General features: G+C 42.5%; 1 protein-coding gene across 4 annotated transcripts in view; it reads left to right on the top strand.

The window, feature by feature from the left end:
* Positions 1–15,064, top strand: part of xpo6 (exportin 6) — a 51,458-nt gene that overhangs the window by 12,445 nt on the left and 23,949 nt on the right. For all 4 annotated transcript variants that reach the window (XM_079383969.1, XM_079383968.1, XM_079383971.1 and 1 more), the window contains 5 exons: positions 206–403; positions 1,644–1,803; positions 1,945–2,022; positions 13,348–13,828; positions 13,914–14,040. In XM_079383969.1, coding sequence (XP_079240095.1) covers positions 206–403; positions 1,644–1,803; positions 1,945–2,022; positions 13,348–13,828; positions 13,914–14,040 — 1,044 coding nt within the window. The remainder of the gene's footprint in view (positions 1–205; positions 404–1,643; positions 1,804–1,944; positions 2,023–13,347; positions 13,829–13,913; positions 14,041–15,064) is intronic.

Raw genomic sequence — 15,064 nt, 5'->3', positions numbered from 1 at the left:
TTTGTTATAGGCTACTGTATAAGTTAGGCTGTTTTGTATTTTGTTTTGTATTCGCACTTGCGCTCCTAAATACATTTTCCAGTTCGCACACATCTATTTTTAGTCGCAAATGCGAGTGAAATGCTCGCACTGTCGAGCCCTGAAATATACGAGCACAGGCATCATAGACTAGTACACATGACAGTAAATGTGTCCTTCTCTGCAGAATCTTGTGAACAAGATGTGGGTTGGTGTAGCCAGTGAAGACAAAGCAGAACTTCGAAGCTGTTTGCCCAAGCTTCTGCTTTCCCAGCATGCACTGCTGCCTTTCTTCATCAGAAACAAGCTGTGCAAAGTCATTGTGGACATCGGACGCCAGGACTGGCCGATGTTCTACCATGACTTCTTCAGCAACACCTTACAGGTACGTCTTATTCTTTATTACGTATTATTATTAGGGTTGGTAAGCGATTTAAAATTTTTAATCTAATTCATCGCAAATCAAATTTGGCTGAGAAATTACTTCCAAAAGATCATTTAAAGTCATTATTGTGTAAAGCATCAAATAGTCATTACAAAAGTAGCTTCAGCAAGAAATATTTTGTTTGATAAAATTTATTACATGTACTCTCTTGGACCATGAGGGTGAGTAAATGATGATGACAATTGTCATTTTTGGGTGGTTGAACTATACCTTTAATAATTAATTTGATTTATTCTATTATTATTACTATGGAAATATGAAATTTTGTTAATGAAATGATACTCTAAATAATAAACTAAAACTGCCAGTAGGTGATGGTAAATGTTTTAATGATTTAGTCATCGAGTCATTTATTCATTCATTTGATTCGTTCAAATGGCTGATTCATTCAGGAGTGAAGTAAATGGTTCTTTATGAATGGTCCATTGAATCATTTTAGGCTTGTTCGACTTGAAGCAGATCATCACCATCAGATCGATCGTTGTGTGTGACATCAAAGTACCGCAAGAGCTGTAGAGAGCAGACGCTCCTTATGCTTTTGAATCGCTCTCGCGGTCCTTTGATGTCATACACCGATTGGCCTGCGCAGAACCGCATCAAATCCAACGCGCCTATGGCCAATGGTTCACCCAGTTCATTCAAAACGTGCATTAAGAAATTAAATGCCGCTGTGTGTTGCTTGGAGATGAACAGTTCTGCTTTTTCTTTATATTTTTGCTGGCAAAATTTAGCAAAACAGACAACATTGTGTCTAAAATAACACAATATTAACTTCTTACTTACTGAACTGTTGTATAAGATCAGTTCACATTTGCACTCGTGTGATATTGCACTTAGCCTATTGCTTTGGCTATTGCTTAACTATATGATGTAAATATGAGAAACTCGAACAGGGGCATTTTTGCCCCATAACTCGAATTTTAGGGGCATTCCAATTACGTTCTCTAGGCTCCATCACGCAGTGAGTTGTTGCTCTGCCTCATATTTGTCATCAGTCAAGTGTATGAAATGTCAGATGACCCACATAGGTCTGGGGCGGGGCAAGTGTGTTAAATGCGTTGTTAATTTTAACACATTATTTTTCACCGTAATTAATTAATCTAACGCGTTAAATTACCAGGCCTAATTATTATTAAATCATATTAAAGTGATCTTACTCCATCTTTGTGGTTTTGTGTAGTTAGTGCAGTCACCGTCTCTAGCACCGCTGGGGTTAGTTCTGCTCAAGATGACCTCAGAAGAGCTGGTCTGTCCCAGAGAAGACTTGAGCGTCGCTCGTAAAGAGGAGCTGAAGAAACTCCTGCTGGATCAGATCCCCACCGTACTGAACCTTCTGACTGGTGAGACGCTCAGAACTCGTTAATTCAGAGTATATGTGGTTGTTAATAGTCCTTAAGCACTGGAAAATGTGTATGTGATCTGATTGGGCTTGAATTTTTTTTTTATTATTATTTTTTTTAACTACTCTCTTTTCCTCGCAGGTATTTTGGAGACCGTATGGGACAAACACAGTGTTACAGTCACCACTCCCCCTCCATCCCCCACGTCTAGAGAGTCAGGTGAGCTTCTGCTTTGACCCTTTTAACACTGGTATGTTTTGAAAGGCAAGGTCTACATCAGTGATACCAACAAGTGCTAATATAGGTTATTTAGAGACTGATAACTAGAATATAATGTGGTGGGTGCTTGATAATTGGTCTGCGACAACAAATTGGTCAAATTAATATAAATTGATAATGCAAATAGTTGACAGTGATGTCACTTTACAGCAGTAAGAAAAACTATTTGAACTTTGGAAAACAAAAACATGTTTGGGGAAAAAGCCTGTTTGCATGTGCTTTGAAGGCTTTTGCTTGTTTTTTGCCACTACATAACATACTTTTGTATTTATTTGTAATCCTGTGGCATGAGAAATTTAATAGTAATACTTTAAATAATTTGTTATAGTGTAAAAAAAAATAAAGTAAATAAATATTTATTTCAATTTAAAAAAAAAGAAAGAAAATAATAATAAATATTAGGGCATGCGAGTAATCAAAAAATTAACACGTTAATATATTTTTTAATGCAAATTAATCATTTGATAAGGTTTGACCCCAACTTCTTGCCGTTATCGCAGCGCGGAAGGTAATCATTGCCTGCGTCCCAATGTGCACATTATCCATCCTAAATTCTATGTGATATTAGTAATTTTCAATACTATTCAGGGCAGATAGGGTGTATAGTATGCACATTAGGATGCAGGGATTGTGTGATTATAAGGCGCCGGGCTAGACAAAAGTGAAGTGAACGCGGAGAGAGCGAGTATCCAAGAGACAGAGCGCGAGAGAGACAAGAGTGTGTCCGAGAGAGAGAGAGATATGTATACTCATATGTGATAAGGGTAGAGCAAAGCAGTGTTGTATGCATGTATGCATGTATAACAATGGGTATTGAGTTTATTTCTAGTAATTTGTTTTGTTTTTGCTCTAATCCAGAACTAAAATGTGAGTGAATTATATTGATGTAAGCTAACTGTGTATATGCCCCTTTAAGAGCGCGATTTTATGTCAGTTTTCATTGCTATACACATGGGGAAAATGTGGTTTCTAACAAGCAAGTTAGGTTGATCTTTATTTTCATTGGTTTGTATGTTAAGTCCCTCCCTCCCGGGAAAAAAATGAGAGATTTGAGTGGTGAATAAGGGGAGAGACAAGAGACGTGCAGCTGAGGAGAGAGCTGATCCAAACAATTGAGCGGACAGATTGCAGAAAATACAGTAAATTAATCGATACATCTTACTTTCAGATCAATACTTATATCAATAATAGATCAATACTTTTGAAGTGTATATAATCCGTGTGCATACATGAGTGGTTGAGTTCATTCTGTTGTTAATATTTGAACTCGGAGTGTACGTTTTTTCCGTTACTGCGGTTACGTCATTAGCTGGCAAATAGTGCTTTCAAAAACGGACAACCGGACTGAAATCTTCGTGAATTCATCCTGTAATTGACCCGAGGGAGACCAAATAGCGCCGTGAGGTCTGGGGTTCATCTGGCTGCGTTGGAGTGTGACCTACATCGGCCGCCAGGGACAGCGCAGGACGAGGATCTGCAGGAGGAGGCCTTCCACGGTGCTTCACGATCATTTCACAGTTCTTAAAGTAATTCAGGTACCCTTGTTTGCCTTTTTGTTTGAGCTCAGGAGAGTGAAGAGGCCAGTTTCAGTTTCCACGGCCACTACGCACTCAAGCCACGATTCAGGCCTGCTCCGGGGTGGGTTGTGAGAGTGTGCGTGTGTGTTATCTGTGTGTGTGTGGGCCCACAGTGTTTAATATCAGTTCATATAGTGTTATTCAGCGCGCTTAAGAAATGTGAGTGTTCAGAATAGTATTTTATTCTGTACATGTAATTTCAAGGGTGTTAATTTGCTAAATTAACTCGAAGTGTATTTGACACAGAGGTCAATTCAGTATATCTGTCACATGTGATATTCCCCTTTTTGGGGTTATATTATACCAAATTTGAGATTAACTTGATTGAGTAATATTTTGCAAATTAGAATTTAAGCTATTTCTTACTCTATAATTCTACTCTAATTAAATTCTGTATATTTTTCTACTTCAAGTGTTTTCTTTATTCAACAGAGTTTATTCTTAACCAGTGAACTTGTGTGAGCATAGATTTATTCTGAGTAGTTTTTCCAAAAGAAAAGTATTTATTTCAGTGACATCAGAGGGGCCTTTTAATACAACATCTCTTAGGCACTAGTTTATTGAACCTGGTGCTGCCCCCTTACTGAACCGTTAGAAAAGGCGGTAGGGGGCGCTACATAATATGGGGGCTCGTCCGGGATCTCCCTCTGATAAGTCACTGCTGTGTTCCTGAAAAAAGAAGACAGATCAAATCAGCCAAGCCCAACCACATCTTGCTATCTCATTCTAAGTAACTGAGAAGTGGATAAACTGTTATCATGGCTCTGAGAAAAGACCCCTGCCTGCAAACGGAGTTAATCAGCTGGTGCAAAGATGTTGGTTTTGAGAGTCATGCTTGATAAATGTACCTGTCCACACAGAGGTGGCCGAGATGGAAGAGACAATGGAAACAGTGAAAGCTCTAGGGAGAGTTCGTGTCAGAGACACAAGAGAAGGACCTACCTCACATTCTCTGTTGGTGTTGTGTGAGTGCAGACAAGCCATTGACCACACACACCTTCCTCCGGAAGTGTTACCTGGAGAGAGGAAAGAGCTATGGACAATCATAGCAGTCCAACCAAGGGAATCCGTAACTGACACTGCCTCTGGTGATTTTACAGAGAGACTTGCTAAGTTCCTGATTGAAGAAGGTAAATCACTCAGTGACGTACAAACATTGTTCACTCCCCGCAGCATAACTGACAGTTCTCCTGAGTCCATCATACGCGCCATGGGTGAGGTCCTGGAAAAGACTGTAAAGCAACCCAGTGATGCCAATGCATACCGCCGCCTGCACACGTTTTCAGCCATAGTTCCTACCTCCCCAGGAGAGGAGAATATGGAGACGTGGATTGAACAAGCGAGGCTTATGATAACTGAGTGTGAATGCTCTGAAAAAGAAAAACGACAACGATTTGTAGAAAGCCTGAAGGGACCTGCATTGGAGATCATAAGAGCAGTCCGGTTTTCTAATCCTGAGGCTGGTGCACTTCAGTACTTGGAAGCATTAGAGAGCACATTCGGATCATCTGAGTCTGGTGAGGACTTGTATTTCAAGTTTTGTCTTATGCGCCAGCACACTGGAGAGACTCTCTCTGAATTCCTGAGAAGGATAGAGAAGTTGCTCAGCAAAGTAGTAGAATGTGATGGATTGTCTCCTGGACTCGTGGATAAGGTACGAATTGAACAGCTTATTCGAGGGGCAGTGAACTCGGACATGATGTTGCTCCAACTGCGACTAAGAGAGAGAAAGAACCACCCACCTTTTCTGAGTCTGCTGAAGGAGATACGTGAGGCAGAGGAGAGTGAGGCATCTCGACACAGAATGTCTGCTAAAGCCAAAGCCATACATTACTATGAAGAGGAAAGAGCCAGCACCTCTGTCATCCAAGAACTCAAGGCCGAGATTCAAGAGTTAAGAACACAGATATGTGGAGGTGAGTCCAAAACAATGTTTACTTCATCCCTGGTAATTAAACCTAAAGAAAGGCAGATAAAGCAGAATGAAAAAGCTGACAATGCTGAAGTCCAAGAGTTACGGAAACGGGTCCAAAACCTGCAGCAGCAGTTGACCATTATGAGCGTTCGCTCTACTCACCTCTCACCTCAGGTTCCAGACATGCGGCCAAAACCCTCCGCTTCTTCCACGTCCCTGAAAGGCAAGTCAGCAAGAACAAGAGAGGATTACTTCTGCTACAGATGTGGAGAGGACGGACATATTGCCACAAAATGTCAAGCCCCACCAAACTCTGATCAAGTCGTTCAAAAACTGATTCGTTCTCTGCGGCAAGCAAAGAGTGAGAAGTATGAGATTGACGACAACAGCAGAAAACATAATCAAGTCTGTTTCTCCAAAAAGAGTCACACAGACATCAGTGAGTTCAGCAGTCTTCCCAAAGGCCTAGTTGGACCGGCATCAACTGTGGAAGTGAAGATTAATGGACAGGTATGTCAAGCCCTGTTAGACACTGGATCACAGGTGACGATCGTGTTTGAAAGCTGGTTTTCCAGAAATATTCCAGATGTGTCCGTCCACCCCCTGACTGGATTGTCAATATGGGGGTATATAGTTGTTGACATCACCTTCCCTGCTTCTGTTACTGGTGTGGAAGAGTCACTGTCCATTCTGGCCCTCGTGTGCCCTGATCCTCAAGGTCCTCCCCAAGTGCCAGTTATAATTGGTACCAATGCCAGTTTCTTCAAACGACTGTCTGCGCTCAGTCAAGGTATGGAGGGATCCGGTGTCGCACATGCTTTGAAAATCCAGACCCGACACACTGCTATTCATCTGCCCAGCTGCAAGAGAATGAGAAACTCCCTGACAAGCCTGAAGGAAAAGTGCTGTGGATAGGACCTGGTGATTGTGTGGTTCCGCCCAGAGGGGAAGTACATACCGTCTGTCAAATGGAAACCGACAAGCCTCTGAGAACTGAGATCTTCATTGTAGACACTGCTGAGGAGGACAGTCTTCCAGCTGGAATATTCATTACCCCTCTAGTACTTCCGTCTTCCGCAGTAGATGGGAATAATATCCAAGTCCTGGTCCATAACGAAACATCTAAGGAAATTTCTATTCCTTCAGGAACAGTAGTCGCCCATGTGTATCCCACAGACACGCTCACAGTGCCTTCCGTAGGCTCCAACAGCTCCAAAGTAATAGACCCAAAGTTATTTGATTTCGGCGAGTCATCTATTCCTGAGGCCTGGGAACAGAGACTGCGTCAGAAGTTGTCTGCCAGAGGAGATGTGTTTTCCACCAATGAGTGGGACGTTGGACTAGCCAGCGGGGTCGAGCATCACATCAGACTGCAAGACAGCAAGCCATTCAGAGAACGATCCAGACGCATTGCTCCTGCGGACATCGAGGATGTACGATGCCATATTAAAGAGCTGTTAGCCTCAGGAATCATTAAGGAGTCGAGTCCATATGCATCGCCCATAGTAGTTGCACGGAAGAATAGGGTTGGGCATCGTTTTGATTTGAACGATTCTGATTCCGATTCCGATTCTTCCTTTCGATTTCGGTTCTTTTCGATTCTCAATTCCGATTCTTTGTGGGCTGGAGTCAAAACATGTCACAGGCTCATTTGATTTCACAGAGGATAATTTTATTTTGATTCAATATGAGTTTTAGTTTTAGGAGCTGCAGCCCATGTAGGAGAAAATTACCACATATGCGGTAACGTTAACTTTTCTGTGGCACTCTTCCACTTTCTCCGCTGGCATTTTCCCCTGCTTTGCTGCCAATGGAGTTTCACAAGGAGTCTCCACCGGTTTAGCATTAGCAGCAGTAATATTAGGACTGCTACTAGCGTGGGCAATTTGCATAACGCTACATTCATCTACGAGGGAAAAAAAAATATTTCAGTAACGTTGTTGTTCACCAAATTTGGTCAAGCGCTTTATTGTTGTCACTTATCTGATTGTTGTGACGAGGTAACGTTACTAACGTTGGTTAGCGCAGGGTTGCCCAAGGAGGACGAGACAGTGGACCTGCGCAGCACGTCAAACACGCTACACTCCTTAATTTGTACATCATGTAGGCGTAGGTGTTTCGTCATATTCGTAGTGCATCCTCCCGTGCAAGATATCATTTTGTCACATGTGTTGCACTGTGCCGACCCAGGCTTTTTTAGTGTGAAATAAAGCCACACTTTTGAGCGCCGCTTACCGTGCTCCATAGCTGCAACTGAACAAGCGCGCGGCAAGCACTTCTGGAAATACGGTGGCCACAATGGAAACCAAAACTTGCGCGTTTGGAACCGATGATCGGAATCGAAAATAAATTTTAGAAACAATTCCAATGGCATCGTTATTTTTTTAACGGTTCCAAGTTGGAACCGGTTCTCGATGCCCAACCCTACGGAAGAAGAGTTGGGCAATCAGGATGTACAATCGACTACCGTACTCTAAACGCTCGTACAGTCCCTGATCAGTACATCACTCCCCGGATCGATGATGCCCTGGATTGTTTGGCTGGTAGTAAATGGTTCTCCGTACTGGACCTCCGCAGCGGATATTATCAAATAGCCATGGCGGAGGAAGATAAAGAGAAGACGGCGTTTATCTGCCCACTTGGTTTCTTTCAGTTTGAGCGGATGCTGCAAGGGATTACTGGAGCTCCAGCCACATTCCAGCGGTTAATGGAGAAAGCCGTTGGTGACATGCACCTCCTCCAAGTAATAGTCTACCTCGATGACATCATTGTGTTTGGACGCACACTTGAAGAGCATGAAGAGAGACTATTAAAAGTCCTAGACCGTCTGCGAGAGTGTGGCCTGAAAGTCTCGATCGACAAGTGCCAGTTTTGCCAGTCCCAAGTCCGTTACGTGGGGCACATTGTGTCAGCTGCTGGAGTATCACCAGACCCAGCCAAGATTGAAGCAGTAACTCGCTGGAAGATGCCCACTGACTTGAAGTCACTGAGATCTTTCCTGGGTTTTTGTGGGTTATATCGGCGCTTTATAAAGGGTTATTCAGCCATTGTGAGGCTGTTGACCGAACTCACCAAAGGATATCCGCCAACATCAGGTCACAACAAGAAGGCAAAGAATGGAACGAAGTACTTCAAGGAATTTGAACCATTTGGAGAGCGCTGGGATGACGTATGTACATCAGCCTTCCACAAGATAATTTATTCCCTCACACACGCACCAGTACTGGCTTTTGCCGATACAACCAAACCATATATCCTTCATGTAGATGCCAGCATGAATGGGTTGGGCGCTGTACTGAATCAGGAACACCCGAATGGTTTAAGACCCGTGGCTTATGCAAGCCGAAAACTGAGTACATCCGAACAGCGTTACCCCATTCATCAGCTGGAGTTCCTGGCACTTAAATGGGCTGTTGTGGACAAGTTCCATGACTACCTGTATGGTGCCCAGTTTGTGGTTAAAACCAACAACAATCCACTCACCTATGTCTTGTCCACTGCCAAGTTGAGTGCAACAGGTCATCGCTGGTTAGCCGCTCTATCAACCTATAACTTCAGTTTGTAGTACAAGCCAGGAAGTCACAACATCGACGCGGATGTGCTGTCCCATTATCCCTGTGAATCCAGCCATGATTCTGAATGGAAAGAGATTCCTAATTCCGGGGTGAAGGCCATCTGTCAATTAGCTGTAATGGAGGAGAGCGAAGAGTCATCCTTGCGACTGGTAGACCAGCTAGGGGTTTCACCTCAGAGCGTTCCTGAGGCTTTCTCTTGTCCTACAGCCCTTGGTATTTGTCCTATGGAACAGCTGACTCATGCTGAGTTAAGGAAAGCGCAAGAGGAGGATGCTGTAATTGGTAAAGTGAAGAGAGATGTGGAGTGTCGGAAAATACTTACCGTCGCTAAGAGTTCCGATTCCACCGTTGCTCTGCTACAGCGTCAAGGTCCCAAGTTGATGATCCAGAACCAACTTCTGCACCGTGTCACAAAAAGTTATAGTGGGAGAGAAAAGAGACAACTCGTCTTACCTGAAAAGTACTGGTCTCAAGTCCTGCGTTCCTTGCATGATGATTCAGGCCATTTAGGAGTAGAGAGAACTACAGAACTCCTGAAGGATCGCTTCTATTGGCCTAGAATGTCTGCGGACATTGAACATTGTCAAGAATTGTGGCCGTTGTATAGCCCGCAAGATATTACCCAAGAAGGTTGCACCCTTACGTCACGTGACCAGCAGTGGGCCTTTCGATTTAGTGTGCATCGACTTCTTGTCTATTGAACCTGATTCAGGAGGCCTGGGTAATGTCCTAGTCGTCACAGATCACTTCACTCGTTACGCCCAAGCTTTTGTAACTAAAGATCAGAGAGCTCTAACAGTGGCGAAGATACTGTGTGACAAATTCTTTGTTCACTACGGCCTACCATCCCGTGTCCATTCAGACCAGGGGCAGGATTTTGAAAGTGGTCTCATAAAGGAGCTGCTGAGAATGCTTGGGGTACGAAAATCAAGAACTTCACCCTACCATCCCCAAGGCGACCCACAGCCTGAAAGGTTCAACAGAGCGCTTCTTTCCATGCTTGGTAAGCTGGATCCTGCAGAGAAGAGCAGATGGAGTCAACACGTTAATCGATTAGTACATGCCTACAACTGTACTAAGAACGAGGCCACTGGGCATTCGCCATATTATCTACTCTTCGGAAGGGAGGCTCGTCTGCCAGTGGATCTGTGTTTCGGGACGTTGCCTGATGGGGTGGGAGCCAGTAACCATCACCAGTATGTGGAGAGAATGAAGTCAGAGTTGCAGAGAGCATATCAGTTAGCAAATGAAACTGCCCTGAAAAGTCAACAGAGGAACAAACGGTTGTATGACAAACAAGTGAAACATCAGACTCTGGAAGTGGGAGATCGGGTGCTGATAAAAAATCTGGCATTGATTGGCAAGCACAAACTCGCCGACAGATGGAATTCTGTACCATACCTGGTGATAGGAAAGCTGAAGGACTTACCTGTATATCGTCTGAAACCTGAATCAGGGATGGGAGGTGTAAGGATTTACACAGAGATCATCTCTTACCTGTTGGGGGTGAAGTGAGGTTGTCCGTTCCTGAAGTCTCAAGGAAAGTTTCTGCACCGCCGGAGACCAGGACAAGACCTGTGGAGAGAAAACAAAGAAAAGAGTTAAGAGGAAGGAATGTGACACAGAGTGAAGGAGCACCCAGGACTGAGTCTGACAGTGAGCAGGATGATCTGTGGTATTGCTACCCGGATAGGGTAGAGAGACCGCCCAGGCCAGAGAGTGATGCACAAGATGGATCTGCTGTGGAGGAGGACACAGTTTACAGTGGAGGTGAATTGGATAGACCCCATGCAGAAGCTGCGGAGCCGACGTTCTCTGAAGAAGGCCATGGAGAACTACCAGATCAGAGTCCAGAAGGAAGGGGAGATCCTGGTACAGTTAATACTGCCAGAGAGGTAGTACAGCCTGTCCATTCCTGCCCCAAAAGAAATAGAAGACCTGTAGTCAGACTGAGCTATGAAAGTTTGGGCCGGCCCATTAACCGACCTTTAACCCTGGTTCATAGAGGAATGTAACCCAGTAGAACAACATTCTATGGGTATTGAGTTTATTTCTAGTAATTTTTGTTTTTGCTCTAATCCAGAACTAAAATGTGAGTGAATTATAAGTCATTATATTGATGTAAGATAACTGTGTATATGCCCCTTTAAGAGCGTGATTTTATGTCAGGTTTGATTGCTATAAACATGGGGAAAATGTGGTTTCTAACGAGCAAGTTAGGTTGATCTTTCTTTATTTTCATTGGTTTGTATGTGTTAAGTCCCTCCCTCCCGGGAAAAAAATTTGAGATTTGAGTGGTGAATAAGGGGAGAGACGAGAGACGTGCAGCTGAGGAGAGAGCTGATCCAAACAATTGAGCGGACAGATTGCAGAAAATACAGTAAATTAATCGATAGATCTTACTTTCAGATTAATACTTATATCAATAATGGATCAATAATTTTGAAGTGTGTATAGTCCGTGTGTATACATGAGTGGTTGAGTTCATTCTGTTGTTAATATTTGAATTCGGAGTGTACGTTTTTTCCGTTACTGCGGTTACGTCATTAGCTGGCAAATAGTGCTGAGACCAACTGTACGTAAAGTTATCGTCAAATATAACTTTCAAAAACGGACAACCGGACTGAAATCTTTTTGAATTCATCCTGTAATTGACCCGAGGGAGACCAGATGGCGCCCCAGATCACCGTGAGGTCTGGGGTTCCTCTGGCTGCGTTGGAGTGTGACCTACATCGGCCGCCAGGGACAGCGCAGGACGAGGATCTGCAGGAGGAGGCCTTCCACGGTACTTCACGATCATTTCACAGTTCTTAAAGTAATTCAGGTACCCTTGTTTGCCTTTTTGTTTGAGCTCAGGAGAGTGAAGAGGCCAGTTTCAGTTTCCACGGCCACTACGTACTCAAGCCACGATTCAGGCCTGCTCCGGGGTGGGTTGTGAGAGTGTGCGTGTGTGCTATCTGTATGTGTGTGTGGGCCCACAGTGTTTAATATCAGTTCATATAGTGTTATTCAGCGCGCTTAAGAAATGTGAGTGTTCAGAGTAGTATTTTGAAACAGTGAATTATTCTGTACATGTAATTTCAAGGGTGTTAATTTGCTAAATTAACTCGAAGTGTATTTGACACAGAGGTCAATTCAGTATATCTGTCACATGTGATATTCCCCTTTTTGGGGTTATATTATACCAAATTTGAGATTAACTTGATTGAGTAATATTTAGCAAATTTGAATTTAAGCTTTTCCACATGCTAGAGAGCCAATACAGAGCCAGCTCTTACATCACTGAATACGTTTCATGTTTCGGTTCACTAGCACAGCACAACAGGCTTGTTCGATGTACATCAGCGCCACGCAGATCGATCGATCGATCGGGCACACAACACACTAAAGCACGGTGAGAGCGATCCAAAAGCATAAAGAGCCGTCTGCTTTCCAGTCGCTCCCGCAGCACCCCAATATGCCTCGCACCGAACGGTCCGCGCAGCGCCGATCTATCCCGGACAAGCCTAAACAAACTATCAGCAATGGCGAACGTTGCGGTGCTATTTGATGTTCATGGCTTTGCGAACCTACATCGGCATCCAAACACAGCGAATCAAACGTGTTAGCGTTTAGCTGCTATTTCAAATATGGCGGTCCAAGTTTCTGTTCGTCTTGTTGGTCACGGTAACCCCGCCCCCAGCTCCTGACGCAAGCGGTTCTTCCTTCTAGCCCAGCAATGTTTTGGTGCTACTTACGAACCGCTTTTACTGGTTCGGAGCTGGTTCTTTGGATGTCGGAAAAACAAAGATACTTTCTGTAAAATGACAAAACCACAGATTTGGCTATATTGGCAATTAATTTAACTATCAATTTAATTGTTATTGAAAATAATTTCATAAATTAATTGAACCCTAGGTAATTTAGTTCTGAATCATATAATCATTATCAGTTAGTCAATCAGTGAACTTTGAATAAATATAGAAAAGAAAAAAAATCTAAATATATCATTTGAAAATAATATATTCAAATTACAGAATTTGGTATTTTTATTTTTTTATTATATTATCTCAATTAATGAACTTTGAGTACATATAGAAAATTTCAAGCCACATGGGTCGTCAACCAATACTGAAAATCACAAACTGGTCTCTCACTAGTTGAAAGCTACCGGTAAATGATTGCTGTATTAATTGTTGTCTTTTGTCATGTTCTGTAGGCATTTTGGCAGGCGACAGCACACCGATGGTTCTGGAAGCTGAAAGTGGCGCTCTGTGTCTGCTAGCGCTGGAATGCTTGGCTCATCTCTTTAGCTGGATCCCTCTCTCCTCTTCCATCACTCCATCTCTCCTCGCTTCAATTTTTCATTTTGCTCGCTTTGGATGCCAGCAGCCAATCAAAATGAAACCTCTGCCCACTTCCAATGGAGACTCCGCCCCCGGAAGCCTTCAAGCCAATGGAGGCGGGGGACACGGCAGGAATGGTCAGATGGTGGGCCACGCGGAACGCGCCAGACTGGGCGTGATGGCCATGAACTGTATTAACGAGTTAATGTGCAAAAACTGCGTCCCAGTGGACTTTGAGGAGTTTCTGCTCCGCATGTTTCAACAGACTTTCTACCTGCTGCAAAGACTCACAAACACACACTCGCACACCAACACGCACACTATCAAAAGCAGATTGCAAGAATTAGATGAAAGGTAAGAAATGGATGCGCATGCTTTAAACTTTTAACTTCTTGATGCCGCTGCTTTTTAACCCTTTCTGCCTGTCTGTCCCTTTCAGCTATGTGGAAAAGTTCACAGATTTCCTCAGGCTGTTTGTTAGTGTTCATCTGCGGAGGATCGAATCTAACGCCCAGTTTCCTCTAGTGGAATTTCTAGCTTTGCTCTTCAAATACACCTTTAACCAGGTAAAACACCTTCACTTAATGTTCCAGGAAGCACAGACTCTAACTTACCATATTAATTTCTAATGATACTTCCTTTTGCTGGACTTTGTTTACTCAAACCTTCCCTGTTCCTCTAATTTTTAACTCTATCACCCTCCTTTCTTGTTTTCAACTGGTGAAAACATTGTGTATTTTTATTGATGTTTTTCCGGTCATAGTTGAATGTTTGTTGAAAGTGTCTGGACTTGAAGGTGCTTTTTTATTTTTTACTCTTCTCAGTGGCTTTGTCAGTATTTAACCGCAAGATGTGCGTTATCGTGACTAATATCGAAGGTGTCATGAATTGAGAAACCAAAATTTTCCATGATATTTTGACAGAGTTGTGCTCACAAGTTTACATGCCTCTTGTACAATATGCAAGATTATAATAACAACAAAATAAGAAGAATCATAAACATAACTTTTTTTTTTTTTTTTTTAATTTAGCACTAGGCATGTGACGTATGAAATTAACGTTGCGGTAAAAGCTTTTAATCGCTGTATACAGTATTATCACAAAATTGAAATTCAGTTGCAAAAAAGTGTCAATACAATATAACAGGTTTAATAATTTACTTTACACACAAAAATGTATAAAGTAAAAATAAAAGTTTCAAACAGATAAAAGTGCAAAAGAATTAAACGGAACAATAGGTAACACTTTACAATAAGGACTAGTTAATATTAGTTTCTCTTACTCTTAAACTCTTACACTTCAAAAATACAACTGCTCTGGTTCATTGAATGGTAAGTTAAACTTTAATTTCTTAAATTTTGATTTGATTTAAATGTTGAAATTACCTAAGATTAATGAATGCTTTGAAGAATTTTTCATGCTAACTAATGAATTAATGTTAGCAAATGGAGCCATAATGTAAAGTGTGACTGAATAATAAAGAATCAAAACTGTGTCAAACAATATCTAAGGCATGTTGTAGTCCAGATTAAAATCTAAAAAGGTTTAAAAATAAATAGCCTATTAAGTCTTTTATTATTAAATATTTAC

The sequence above is a fragment of the Barbus barbus genome, assembly GCF_936440315.1.
Source record: "Barbus barbus genome assembly, chromosome: 3".
In the NCBI taxonomy this organism is placed as follows: Eukaryota; Metazoa; Chordata; class Actinopteri; order Cypriniformes; family Cyprinidae; genus Barbus; species Barbus barbus.
Note: the sequence above shows the minus strand (reverse complement) of the source record. Positions and strands in the feature narration are given on the sequence as shown.